Here is a 14,201-nt window from a genome sequence, read left to right as displayed (position 1 = left end):
TCTCTCTCTCCATGCAGGCGGAGGGAGGGAGGGGAGATGGATGCTGCTGATGCTGGCAGGGGAGGGGAGAGCAGGGCCGCCAGGCAGGAATTCACTTGGCGGGCACCGGGGCTGGCAGGGAAGGGCGCTTCTGAAAGCCAAAGCCGAGGACGCCCCCGGGGGTGGCAACTGCAGGGAGAGATGCCCCCGAGCTGGGTGCTGCAACCTGGCTTCCCCTCCCGCCGGGCGAGCTGCAGCAGGTGGAGGGTGCGCAGGGGTCCCACGGGGTGGGGCAGCTGCCGGGCGCGTCCTGCTCCTCGTGGAGCGCCCGGGACAGACGGGAGGTGGCGGGGTGAAGGCTGAAGCAGGAGCGAGCAGAGCTGGCAGGGAGGCGTGGGAGGGGATTGGACTGGCAGAGGGCAAAGAGGGGGATTAGCAGGGAGATGGGTGTGGGGGACTGGCAGAGGGTGAGGAAGAAGGGTAGCCGGAGCTGAGGAAGGGAGGTTGACATGGGATGAAGTGCTCTGATACTCTCTGTGAAAGGCTCCTGGGAAGGTGGGTCCTTTGAAGTAATGATAGCTCATTGATAGAAAAAGCAGGGGCCATGTCTAACATTGAGGATCTAAGGAGTGGGAGGGGAACAAGGAACTATTGACCCTCCCCCACAAAGCCAGGCACCTCCTTTCCACCTTGGAGACCCCCCAGGGTAGCAGCAGGCCCCCCTCCCCCCCCAGCCCCACAGGGATGTCTCAGCACAGCGTTTAGGATTGCAGGCAGAGCAGCAGAACCCTGCCCCAACCCATGCCATTTGGCAGCCAAGCAGCTGAGGGGAGTCCAGCAAATACAGCCTGGGCCTGGGCCTGGGCCAGGGCCAGCAGAGAGGAGGCAGGCTGGTGCTAAAGATACTAGGCAGCAGCCTCCAAGGGGTCTGGAGAGGGCGGGTATTTTAATTTCCCATGCCCTCCCCACCCCCGAGGCAATGCCCCATCAGCAGTTCATCAGCACCCTGACCCCAAATGGGGATGGTGGGTCCTTTCTCCAGTTTAGAACATAAATATTTTTCCAAGGGTCCTTTCAGAAATTGATGATAAGGAGTTTCCTCTCCTGCAGCACTACTTTCCCCAGGGATGGTTCTGTCCTGCATCTCAGGCCCATGGCCAAGGCCACCATGTCTGCATTATGGTCAAAGCAAGGGGAGGATTAAAGCCAGATTTCAAACCATTTTAATTGAATTAAATTAAATGGCACCATTTCTGTGAATGGCAGGATCTAGCAACCCACTCCGTCCACTCGCTGCCCTTTAAACAGCAGGCCAAAACTACCTCCTCTACTTTAACCATCTCACCAGGTCCAGAAAGAATCCCATGCTGATTCTGCACTGAAATGGTATTTAAATCATTCCCATAACATTTGTAGTGCTGCTTAAGGAAATAACATACATGAAGCCACAGTACCAGGTTTGGCATGTCCTCCCCATCTACTCCTAGGATCCCATTAAGCTGCATTGTGTTTAGAAGCATACAACTTACACAGTTTTGGTTGCTTGAGGTAGTATTTCTAATCCTCCAATGGGACTTTTAACATGCTGCTAAGTGTAGCCATACCCACTATTATCAATTTACTATATGTATGTGTGACAGCTGTGCCCTGGGATACTATAAGTAGATGGCACTGGACTGGCCATTTCAATCTCTACGGAACAGTAGGTATCATAGCTCCTTTCCAAGATTTGAAGACAATTTACTTCATGGCTAAAATTCAGAGTATCATCTGCTTCTTCAGAGTTGAGAGTCCCAGAATGGTCCCAGGGGTTTTGATCTCCTGCCAGATATGAGTTCAAAAAGGATAACATTCATGGACTGGTTTAGAGTCATGGGCCTTTGCTTTGGTTCATCACTTGGACCAGCTTTGACGAGATGGAATGAGTTACGAAATTCTCTATGAAATTATACAGCTTCATTATTGTGTTGTCCTTTAACTTTGCCTCCACAAAGAGACTGTTTCCTCCTGAAGAAAGGTTAGGATATTTAGAGAACTAGACTTTTTTTCCTTTGAAAATCCTAAACAGACCTCCTACTCCCAACCTGAGCAAAGGTGCAGAGAGCCTCACTTGTAACATATTCCAGCCTTCATGGGTCAGGTTTTGAGAATTGCTTTAGAGCAAAGGAATCATCATCTCCGATCTGATATTCAAATTGATTAAGTGGGCCCAGTGAGTCCATTCTCCTCCCAAGAGAGCCAGTACATTCACACAGGGACCTGCCTGTTTACAAAATGGGTAGAGACTTTACCTGCTCACAGTGATACAGCCGGAACCACAGCTATGGTATTGATTAATCATGTTTTCAGCAGAGGAGATTTGCTGTTCAAGCAGACATGCCAAATCCAAAAAAATGCAGAAATTGGGCTCATTTTTGGCTTAATTGGCTTGTGAGTTGTTTGTTGGCTAGTTTTTGGCTTGTAGCTTGTGGCTTGTAGCTTCTTTTTTTTTATCAACTCCCGGCAAGCAGGGGCAAGGGGGGGGGGAGAGTCGGAGTGCACAGCAGGCCCACCACAGTCCCAGACTGCACGCCAAGGGGATCTAGTCACATAGAGTGTTGGGGTTCTTAGGGATTGCCTTGTTTTGGCCTTGTTTTGAAATGATATTAGCTTGATTTTTGGCTTATTGTGAAAGTTGGGGTGCTTATTTGCTACGTGAAAATTGGCAACTGTGCGGTTCAAGGTGGAATCAGATAGAGGCTCCCACTTAGCCTCTGCCCTTATGAGGCACTCTATAGGACATTAGGGTACCTGGAATTGTCTTTTTATTCCTATGAAGAGCTCTGTGTAAGCTCCAAAGCATCTCTCTTTCATCAACAGAAGTTGGTCTAATAAAAGTTCTTACCATCCTCACCCACCTTGTGGGTAATATTCCTATCACCACCAGTCCCCTGGGCTAGTCAAGCACTTGAACCAGATAGTGATAAATATACTTAGAAATGTGTCTCAGAAAATGCCTGACTAGGCTCTGAAGCAGGAAAGATGCGAGGAGCACCGTGGGGGACAGTTATGGAGATACAATTTGGGATATAGCCTGAAACAGAAAGTAAGATATATTTAATTCTCTGTTGTAGCCATGGATGTTCACATTATCCATATCAACATCTAGTCTTGCTTTGAAACACTCCTCATAGGCTCACTGAGTTCCACATGTCTCTCATACATTGTATGGAAGGGTTTTTCCTTTTGCCAGCTTTGAGTTTTTGATCCCATGGTCTTAGGGTGCTCACACTGGTACTATATGCTAATCTTTATACTGGGGTAGGCAACCTATGGCATGTGTGCCAAAGGAGGCATGCAAGCTGATTTTCAGTGGCACTCACACTGCCCGGGCCCTGGCCACCAGTCCGGAGGGCTCTGCATTTTAATTTAATTTTAAATGAAGCATCTTAAACATTTTAAAAACCTTATTTACGTTACATACAACAATATTTTAGTTATATATTATAGACTTGTAGAAAGAGACCTTCTAAAAACGTTAAAATGTATTACTGGCACGCGAAACCTTAAATTAGAGTGAACAAATGACGACTCGGCACACCACTTCCGAAAGGTTGCCGCCCCTGTTTTATATCATGCCACCTTCTGTATATCTCTGTCATATCCTCTCATCTTCTCTCTAGACAGTACTAAATGTTTCACTTTCTGCCTCTAATCATTTTCATCACCCATCTCTGGACCCCTTCTATTTCTGCCTTTTAAGCTTATATTATTTATATATATGAGTGACCAGAACTGAACTAAAACTGACAAAGTTTCTTGCTGCAAAATTAATAGTGGTCACTGTTTCAATGTTTCCTGCTACAGAGGCAGCTCCTGAGGTAGTAGATGGAATACTAGTTAAACAAAACCTGTTCCCACTATTGTGCTCACATCAGCTTTCACACCCTCTTCTCTATATATAATTCTTCCCTATCCACACACCATTTAGATTTTACATTAATTTGTTCTGGTGCATTGGTTCAGGAGCTTTGCTTTCAAACTCAACAGTTTCAGCCACTGTCTCCCTAAGAAAGAGAAACTCCAGAGAAACTAACTGAATACCGAAGCAACAGCTTAGAGATTAATGCATCCCAGTAGGTATACTTGTTCTAATAGAAACCTATAGAAAAATCTACAAAAGCAAGGGAGTGTAGGCCTGTCTGTCATCTGGGGGGAGATTACTAGTTAAGACAAATGTCATAGGTCAGACTGACTTCAAAATTCACAGAAAATGACAGACCTAAAATACAGCCATGCAATTTTAACCCTGACCTCTGGACTAGAATGCTCACAGCTATATTTAACTAACACTCAGATTAGCACTCAGTGCTTCTGGTAATTTTCATTCACCGTACTCACACCATCCACCGCAACACTGCATCTTTCACCCTGCCCTATCTTAACAGTTTTTGTCTGGTTCCCTCCCCTTTTTTCACACCCAGTACAGATTTTCTACCTTCACATCTTGAAGCCAAAAAGAAAAGGAGTACTTGTGGCACCTTAGAGACTAACAAATTTATTTGAGCATAAGCTTTTGTGAGCTACAGCTCACTTCATCGGATAAATACAGACTAACACGGCTGCTACTCTGAAACCTGTCATCTTGAAGCCAGTCTCTTCTGAAGCCACAGTCAAAGCAATTCTTCACTGCATCTTGGTGCTTGAGAATAGCCAGAGCCAAGGCAGCTGCCCACTTACAGAACGGGTTGCTGCTTGGGAAGATAAGATTAAAGATTGGGCCTGAGGGTAAGGGCAACTCCTGTAGACCTGTAGTGACTAGAATTAGCTCATGGCCAGACAAAACTGATGCTCTTGGTTTGAGGAAATCCCCTCCCAGTCACTGGATGGAGCAATTTAAAAAAGTTTCTAGAATTTTTTCTTTTCTTTGCACAGATCTAGAGATCAAACTATTGATGTAATGCAGGCCAAAAATGGTCTCAATCTGTCAAATTTTACCCAAGGTAGTACTTGCCATCCACTAAATATTTGGGGGACCCAAACTGGGAACAATTTTTAAGACTGTGTACATTTTTACACTGCACATGCAACAACACAGGAAAAACAGCTAGATCGTTTTCATTCCCACTATTTTATAGGCTTTAAAGCTTGACCTCTGTAAGTGCTCTAAAATCTGAGTGGTTACTCACATTGCTTTGAAATTTGGTGTGCCTCATGGGGGTATGGAGTAGCAGCAGTAATCCAGAATTGGGGTTATTTGAGGTGTTTGGGCTTTTTTGAGGAGGAGAGGTGCTGTAACGCAGTTTCCTTCTGCTGCCTTGTATTGTTAAAGGGAGAGGCACTAATGACTGGATAAATCGCAACAGGCCTTTTGATGGCTGTGAACAGGGCCGGATTAACTTTTTGTGGGCCCAGCACCAAACATATTTGTGGGCCACCATGGGGCAAGGTGCAGGGGGGCGGGATGGTCAGTCTCCAGAGTGAAGGGCAGGCTAGGGGTAATGAGGCACAGCGCAGTAGGAGCAGCCCTGCTCTGCGGAGCCCTGCAGGAGAGCACTGTTTATGAACCTGCAGCTGCCAGACGCACACTGCCCTGCCCTGTGCTGCCAGCATGCCCTTTCCCCTTGAGGGCAGGCCCGCACCATACTGCCCCCCTGCCCAGTGCCCCACCCTTATGCCCAGTGCCCCCTGTCCCAGAGACCTCCACCACAGATCTCTATGCCCAGCCTCCACCCCTCCTACAAACCTCCCCTGCTGGCCTCCCACCACAACTGCACAGCACCCTGCACACCACACCACTTGCCCAGCACCCCCCGCCCATAGACCTCTCCACTGCGCACCACCTTCCTCACAGTCCCACCATCACAGCTGCACAGCACCCCATATTCCTGAGGGGATTCTGCAGCAAAAAATTAAAAATTCTGCGTGCAATATTTTAAAATTCAGCAAATTTTATTTGTCAATAAATAAATGTGGAGGCTCCAACATGGTAGTAGGGAGTACAGGCCACTGGTTGCATGGAGGTGAGAGATTACCCTGCAGCCTCCCCCTACCCCACCCGGGGATAGGGACTCAGCAGTGAGGCTGCACCCAACCCTGACACAGTACAAGGGCCAGGCCTGTGCCAGAAACACCCTGGGGCCCTGCCCTCCTGTGCCAGGCAAACCAGGTGTGGGTGAGCAGGCTCAGCCTGGCAGCAGGATCCAAGTGCAGAGGAACTTAGTGGGGGGGATCTAGATGGGGGTAAGAGAGTTCTCTGTGGGGCAATCTGGGTGCGGGTGTCTCAGTGGGAGATCTGGATGCACAGAAGCTAATTGTGGGGTAACAGGTGCAGGGGCAATGGGCCTCTGCAGGGGATCCAGGTGAAGGTGTTTGGGGCTCAGCATGGTGGTGGGGGTCTAAGTGCAGGAGAGGTGGGGTTCATTTGGGTGGGGGTCCAGGTGCAAGTGGTTGGAGTTCAGTGAGGAGGGTGTTGGGGGGCTCATCAGGGTGCTACAGATGCAGGGGAGGTGGGGCTGGTCAGGGTGAGGGTTTGATGGGCTTGCGTAACAGGGGAGCCCCAGCTTCTTCCAAGGGGATGCCGCATGCTTCTGCCAAGGGGGCTCCAGCTTCCCCATCTCATGCCCACCCCACCACCTTCATCCCCACTGCCTCTTCCCCTCCCACCCCCGCTTCCCCATCCCAATGCCCCTTCCACACTGCTCCATCTCCTCCCCATCCCATGCCCCTTCCTTCCCCTGCTTCCCCCATGTCCCTCCCCACCCCACTCTCTGCCTCCCCACTGCCTCTTTCCCTCAGCCCCTGCTTCTGCCCCGCCCCTTCTCTTCCCCATCCCATACCCCTTCCCCACTGCTCCATCTCCTCCCTAGGCTTCGGGGTAGGAGGGGACTGCCCCCAGCACTCATTTGTCCCTCCCAGGCAGTGTCCACATTCCACCACTTCCTCCGTAACATCTAGGATTTAACAATTTCTCCACCCACACAGCTAAAATTCAACAAGATCCTCATCTCCCACCTTAATTAAAAATATAGGCAGAGCTGTCATCACCATCATCATCAGCAATCCCTCAATTTGAGGATCTCTACCACAGATTTACATATGGGTCCTGAGATGACTCAGGAGTCTGATCCTGGAACCACAGATCCATCCACAGCAGGTACCAACTTTTCCTGGTGGGTCAGCTGCCTGTGGGTTGTTTCTTTTTCCTTCCTTCTCTTTTTTCAACTTTGAGGGCAAGGTGCTTCTCCTCAAAGCAGGCCACTGCCTGATGGAGGATGTGGCATCACTGAAGTCAGTTGGTGGCTTGGTCCCCCCAGCTTGCAATGTCCACATCAGTTTTCATGAGATACGCTTTCAGTAGGTCTTTGTAGCTTTTCGTCTGACCACCACAGGATCTCTCACCATGGGTGAGAGTAGAGGGCTTGTTTTGGGAGGCGAGAGTCTGGCATTTACAATGTCCAGCCCAGCAGAGTTGGTGAATGGTCAGGTTTGTGAACACTAGTGTAACTCATCCTCTCTGCTCCAATGATGGTGGTCTCACCCCACCCCATCAGTTGAAGTGCATAGTCTCTATTCGTCCCATGCCACTCTCTCTACATGGAATACCCTCCAAGACTGCCTGAAAAGTCACTACACTCTCATCAAGACCTAAAATAAACTGTGTACTTTGCCTCTCTCCTCCCTTCACATTTATGTTTTCTCAGATTGAGAGCTCTTTAATGCAGGTTGTTATGTCTTGTATGGACCACACCTAGCCAACTGTGGGTGCAACGGCTGCCAGAATACAAATACTGGGGATGATGGAGAGGAGAACTGCACATATTCCCCTCCCCTGACATCCACAAAGCTTTGCAACAGGCTACTTGAAGACTTTTTGCCCCAGTACAGAAAGTCCCTCCAACCTACACCTGACTCACTTGAAATAAGTGAAAACGCAGCAAGTAGAGGGTTAAAGACATTTATAAAACAATGTCATATTTACAGATAAATGGTTGTATAAGCATGAAATCTTCCATATGACAGAAGTCACAATTTCTAAATTCTAAGTGTACAAAGTGCATTTCTTTCCCCTTCTCTCTGCAGCAGAGGACAGTGGTGTCTCCTTCCCCTAACCCCTACAGCTACTAGACTATAGGGGCCCCTCAGGGTAAAGATTTGGAGACAAAACCCCAGCTATGCTGAATTACTGCATTATTTCTAAACCCTCTCTAGAGAACATTAGTCTGGAAAAATAGACACCCAAACAAGGTCAGGAGGGGTGACTTAGTGTTTGCTTGGAAAATCTGGTCAATAGATTCCACTGGAAAAGGAAATCTAGGGTCAATGCCCTAGTGTTGTTAGTAGGAGGGAAAGATTATTTAGCCGCTGTTTAATAAACTAACTCTTGGTTCTTAAACAACTGTCCCACCTCCCCATATTGTAAACCTTTCAGATGCCCCTGAATCAGTTTCTACTTGTAACCCCAGCATCATTTATGACTTCAAAGTCTGGGTCCCAAAATTGAATCCAAATCTATTCAAGACGGGAAACTATGGTCTTCCACTGTCATGGTAAGGGAGCAGGTTATTAGTAGGTGAAGCTATATGTGAACCTGACCAGCTGTTTCGGCTAGGGACTAGGTCTGTGCCAAGTAGGGGTTTCAGACTGAATAACCATGTAGTGCCAAGAACAGCTACTGGAGACAATTCCTTATGAAGGCTGCAGGAACAGAGGCTCCTCTACTCTATTCCACGCATCATCTGGGGATGCAGCCTGAGGGCCTGCGAACACCCTATTGAAACAGAGCATGAAATACAGAACAAGACCAGGGGATGTATGGTTAACAACCTGTATGTCCTACAAAGCTGTCAGGTTAGAATACAAAGCACTGAATGCAGGTGTGTGGGGAAAAGGATGTTGTGCAGGGTACATGGTCACAGGATTACACAATGCAGAAACCAAAAACACAGATGCAAATGCACTGCAACCTACAGGAAGGGGAGCGGACATCCACAAAGAATGGGCTATGGAGCCCAAGGAAGACTCGCTTATAGAAGTTGCCCAACAGCGCAGCATCATTCTAATGGTACATTCACTCCACGTCAGACACTGCACAGGTTCCACACTGGACATTGCTCACTTTTTGTTTGAAAGGTCTTCTTCTTAAGGAAAAAGTGCAAGAAGGGTAGAGTCCAGAGCCCAGTATGGCCAGAATGGTTTTCCCCACCAGGTGTAGCTTTCTCTGCTACTTAGAGGAGCAAATTTCTGGGAGAAAGCTTCACCTATGGTCAAGTCATAGGCTTATTTTCAGAAGAGTCAGCCTTCTCTTGAAATTTCCCCCCCAAGATGACCCCTAGAAGCAAAAGCCTGCTTTCAACTGCCTATTCTAGACATCTGCCCCATTTGAAGACTGGCCAGGGTCACGATCAGGCACCAGTATGAATATTATTTGCTCAGTGAATCTTAAAGGGCTCCTGGTCCATGAAGGGTGGTCATGGTTACTGCCATACTGATGTCCCATTACTACAGCTTCATTTTTTTCCCAATCCCCCTACTTTGCTGACTGTCTCATACAGGTGGATACTTCAACATGCTTTGAGACTGGAGTTGTTCAAACAGACACCCCCTTGATGCTTGGAGAGTCATGCAGACAGGAGAATTGGCCTGTTTTGGGGGTGATAGACATTTCACTGCCTGCCACTTAATAGGAAGGGTGAATATTTTTTTCTGACATGCAGATACTGCTCCCTGTAATTATGCAGCAAATGGACCAGTGCATGAGAAAATGGGAAGGAAAGATACACCTGGGAGTGAATGGAAAAAAGAACTTCTCTTCCAATCTGGGCAGATTCCAGGTTTGGCCGAGAAGAGACAGGTTTAGGTCTCAGGGCTTCTGTATGCCAGTGAGCCAAAATGTACTCAAGCACAAGTGATGCAATATCTCTGTGTGGCATCCACCAGAATTACACATTCACACTGACACCCCACATTTTCAGCTGTTGGTCAAAAGCTTTGATCCCTCTGGAAGCAGCACCCCTCCACTGTTGTGGTGAACACTCCAGCACCCCAACTCTTCCCTTGTGATTCTCCCATCTCTGGCTGCAGGAAAAAAAGAGAGAGAGAAAGGAGCATTTAGGTATCAGTCCCCTTTACAGAACTAGAGCTAGAACAGAACACAGTCAGCTTCTCTCCAACAGGACTGTCGGGAGCATTTCAAGTGGAGTATGAGGAACAGCATCTTGCCCCCACAAAGATGTGCTGCTCTCCCCCCCAGCCTGCAACATTTGAAGCAGATTGGGACCAGGCTGTGAAGTCTGATTATGTTGGACAGCTGGTTCCTGTGAGAAGGGAACAACACCCTGCAGAACTGGTCCATAGGTTAAAAGCAGTCTGTGTTTGCTAAATTAACAATGCTGCTGCCCTCTGATGGCCAGCTAAGCTAAAACCTTGCCAAGCAATATAGTGACATGACTATAAGAGACAGGAGACCCACTAGAAGTTACTTGGTAGAATTGTGGGGCCATCAAAACCACAGTAAGACAGTTTTAGATTTTTAAACTACTGACAGCATTTAAAGTTGGGCACCAACGTCAAGAAACAAGACTGAGGAGGGCCACAGTCCTCCAATTATCCCAGAGCAAGATCATGGGGCTACTCACGTTCACAAGTTCTTGCTGGGGATCTCTGAAATGTGCAGACCCATCACTTTGGCTCGTTTGTACAACTCTTCAGTGCACAGCTCCTCTACTCCCTCATGTTTACGCTTTGGAGAGGTCTGGCCACAATGCAACAGCCTCTGCACTACAATTGGGAGAGGAGAGTCACTGCAAAGTTTCCTCTGGCCCTGTGGCTTCTCACATTTACTGCTTTAGGCATCTATGTGCCGAGACAGCAGGGGAAAAGGAGAGCCTACAATGCCAAAGCAACGGGAAGTGCAGCCACAACCTCCCCCCACTTTTTTTTTTTTTTTGGGACACACAAATGTTAGCATAGACAGGATACTGAATCTCAGCAACTCCAGCCCAGGACAATCACCAGAGTCTTCCTACTCTAGTAAAGGGCTAGTTTTATAGAAAAATTATTTCCAACTCCCCACCCCTCCATGTCCAGACAGGTTCCATAGAAATATAATCAATCAGTGATTCTTTCTGGCATCATGTACTAGAGTTTTGTGGGCCTTTTAGGAAGAGCTCTCTTGGGAATTCCCAGCAAGTCTAAATTAAAGTGAATAAGATCTATACCAGGCAAAACACAGCCCATGGGCCAGATCAGGCCAGTCTAACATTTCTGTCCGGCCTCCTCTGCTCCCTCGTGATCTCCGAGTCCGGGCCTCTAAAAGTCCCACGACACAGTGGGGCACTCAGGCATGTTGCCTGCCTGCTGTGGCCCCAGGCCGCCCCCGGAAGCAGCCAGCTGCTGCTGGCACATCTCTGCGCGGAGGTGGGAGAAGCGGCTCCGTGTGCTGGCCCCCTCCCCGCAAGGGGTGTGCAGAGACGTGCCAGCAGCAGCTGGCCACCGCCACTTCTGGGAACAGTGTGGGGCCACAGCATGCAGGCAGCCTGCCTGAGCACCCTGCTGCACTGCCAGCCAGGAGCCGCCTGTGGTAAGAGCCTTCCGGCCAGTGTCTGCACCTTGCACCCCCTCTTGCACCCCAACATTCTGCACCAGCCCAGAGCTCCCTCCTGCACCCAAACTCCCTCCCAGACCCCTGCACCCCCTCTATTAATATAGTAGAAATGTGTGGCCCTTAACTACTTGCCAAAATTCGTGGAGTGGCCCCCCTGTGAAAATTGCCCACCCCGATCTATACCATTTTACCCCCACACACCTGTTCCTTGCTGAAGTAACGTTCTATCCAGTTATGGGCTCCAAGTGCCCATTAACTTGTCTAGGTAATTTACCAACAACTCCTGCTCACCTGTACTGGTACTGCTGCCCTGGCCTGCCGTTGTGTCTGTGACCGGGCTACTGAGATCTTCCACACAGGAAGGGACAGAGGCCAACAAACCTGGGAAGAGAATGATCACTGACTTCCACTGAGGAACAGGCTCTTGCTTTTCACAGGGAGCTCAGACCACGCAGAGTGCAAACACGTAGTGGTGCATGTGTCAATGAAAGAGGAGCGAGGTTTAAATCTCAGTTGGCTCAGTGCTTGCTGGGGACACAGGTCCTGGCCCCCACGATCCCTTCTCATTGGGATCTTATGCATGGGCTTTAGGAGTGAAGCACAGGGTTTCTCATCTCCAGTAGACTCCTTCCCAATTTCAGTTACCTGACAGCTACTCCCAACCTTCACAGCTTGCCATACTGAAATGCTCACGGTCTTGTCTGCATTTCCAGGGAATGCACGTACCCTTAGAGAAACTTTGGGCAGAAGCCACTTCCTCCTGCAAAGGGCTGGTCAGGAGCACAGCTGCCATTTGCTGTATTATGAATTCCCCTCCCATCCCAACCATCTTCTCTACTTCAGCTGATACAGGGTTAAAGTGCAAACTGCAGCAAGTGTCTCACAGCACCTCATACTTACAGAGGCCCCTGTAGCGTGACAGCTGCTGGTAGATCTGTTTCATGCGTTCAATGTTTAGCCGGCTGGTCTCTGCATGGTTCACCATGGGTTTGGGGTAGTCCACCCCAATGATGCACTTGGCTGCCTTCTGCACTGACTCAGGGGCATTCCATGGCTCGTAGATGTACCGTGAGGGGAAGCCTTTTAACTTGGGCAAATACCGCCTGCAGCACATAAAGAGATGACACCTTATTCAGAGTACAGCCACAAAGAGTTCGCAAGTATGGGATAAGCAACAAGGCGGCTACCCAGGCAGGCAGATTGTGAAGCTGTGTGTCACTGCCATGCTAGGATGTATGAGAAGCATCCATCCATATTACTCACCTAACATAGTCACCACTGGGATCTGTGCGGCGCCCAAAACCGACGGGGCAGTAGCAGTGGAAGAACTGCTGGAAAAAAGCACTGCATGAAAGCCACATCCAGCTGCCGGCGTTCACACTGAAATCTGCATCCAGCAGTAGCTCATCGAACACCTGCAGTAATAAGAGGGAAAGTTGGTGAGGGAACCAACCTCCAAGGGAAAGACCCAGCAGCAGGGAACACTAGAAGATAGATGCTAAGTATGAAGTTGAGGCAATCAGGAAACAGATCTCGGTAACTGGAACAAAAAGCAGACACCTGATCAATTAATCTACCATAGTTCCTTACATCTCAATCATTTCCAATGAGAAGCCTTGTCTGGTCATGTTTTCGAACACTACCAGTTAGCTCCTGCTGCTTTGGACTCTGCTGTACAGTTTTACTACAAGATTTGGACATCAATCCTAGCCTTGGAAGTGTAATGTAAGCATGCAGAATAGACACTGAAGGAGCACAGCAGTTCTGTGCAGCAGAACAATCAAAAGTGAATAAGGGCTTTTCCCTCTAAGTCTCACATTATCCATCCCCCACTCTGAGTGGAAGCAGGATATATTACTAATAACCCACTGAATTCCTGTCCAATTTAGTTCCTAGGAGTTGTGTATTCCAATTTCCACTGTCTATTAGTGTTTTCAGCCCCTTAGGGCAGGGATGCCTCTGCCTCCACTTGGGCTGGGGGCACTTTTTAGATAACAGCCCATATTAACCAATGGGTCCCATTTACATTTACTTAGTAACTGAAGACTCTCTCATCATCACTTTTAGGACTTAACTGAACTAGGCAGAAAAAGCCAGGCTTGTGACCGAAGCAAAGCCAGCTAGATCATCCTCTCTTCCACACTACTCTACATGTCAAATGATTGCCATGACAGTACTGCCATCCCAGCAGAATGTGCCAACAGGATTTTGCCCTCCCCATGCTCTGTTGCCTAATTCTGGAAATTCCAGACTTACCCTGACTCCAGACTCCCAGCTGATCCAGAGGTCACCCCTGGTCAGGAAGCAGGCCACTGCATGCCTAGCCAGGTGGTGGATCCAGCCTTCTTGTTTCAGTTGGGTCATGATAGCATCAATCCAAGGGAAGCCTGTTTTGCCCTCTGCCCATTTTGCCAAGGCTTCAGGATTCCTGTCCCAGGGGATCTGGATGCAGATTGGGTTCCCCTCCATGCGGTCAAATTTGGGATTGTTGGTGGCTGCCGTGTAGAAAAATTCCCGCCAGAGAAGCTGCCCATATAGTGAGAGCGGTGGTGTATTGTTACGCTTCACCTGTGGAAGAGGAGAAACAGGGACAAAGAGATATTAGCCTTTCCCAGCTCCTGTACCTGGGCAGCTCACC

General features: G+C 48.6%; 1 protein-coding gene across 1 annotated transcript in view; it reads right to left on the bottom strand.

The window, feature by feature from the left end:
- Positions 1 to 7,899: 7,899 nt before the first annotated feature.
- The window catches only part of CRY2 (cryptochrome circadian regulator 2), a 38,487-nt gene continuing 32,185 nt past the window's right edge, over positions 7,900 to 14,201 (bottom strand). The window contains exons 7-12 of the mRNA XM_077818589.1: positions 13,820 to 14,131; positions 12,827 to 12,978; positions 12,464 to 12,666; positions 11,855 to 11,944; positions 10,596 to 10,737; positions 7,900 to 10,035 (exon numbers count right to left, since the gene is read on the bottom strand). Coding sequence (XP_077674715.1) covers positions 10,598 to 10,737; positions 11,855 to 11,944; positions 12,464 to 12,666; positions 12,827 to 12,978; positions 13,820 to 14,131 — 897 coding nt within the window. The 3' untranslated portion in view covers positions 7,900 to 10,035; positions 10,596 to 10,597. The remainder of the gene's footprint in view (positions 10,036 to 10,595; positions 10,738 to 11,854; positions 11,945 to 12,463; positions 12,667 to 12,826; positions 12,979 to 13,819; positions 14,132 to 14,201) is intronic.

The sequence above is a fragment of the Eretmochelys imbricata genome, chromosome 6, assembly GCF_965152235.1.
Source record: "Eretmochelys imbricata isolate rEreImb1 chromosome 6, rEreImb1.hap1, whole genome shotgun sequence".
NCBI lineage: Eukaryota > Metazoa > Chordata > Testudines > Cheloniidae > Eretmochelys > Eretmochelys imbricata.
This window is presented reverse-complemented; position numbering and strand designations above follow the sequence as displayed.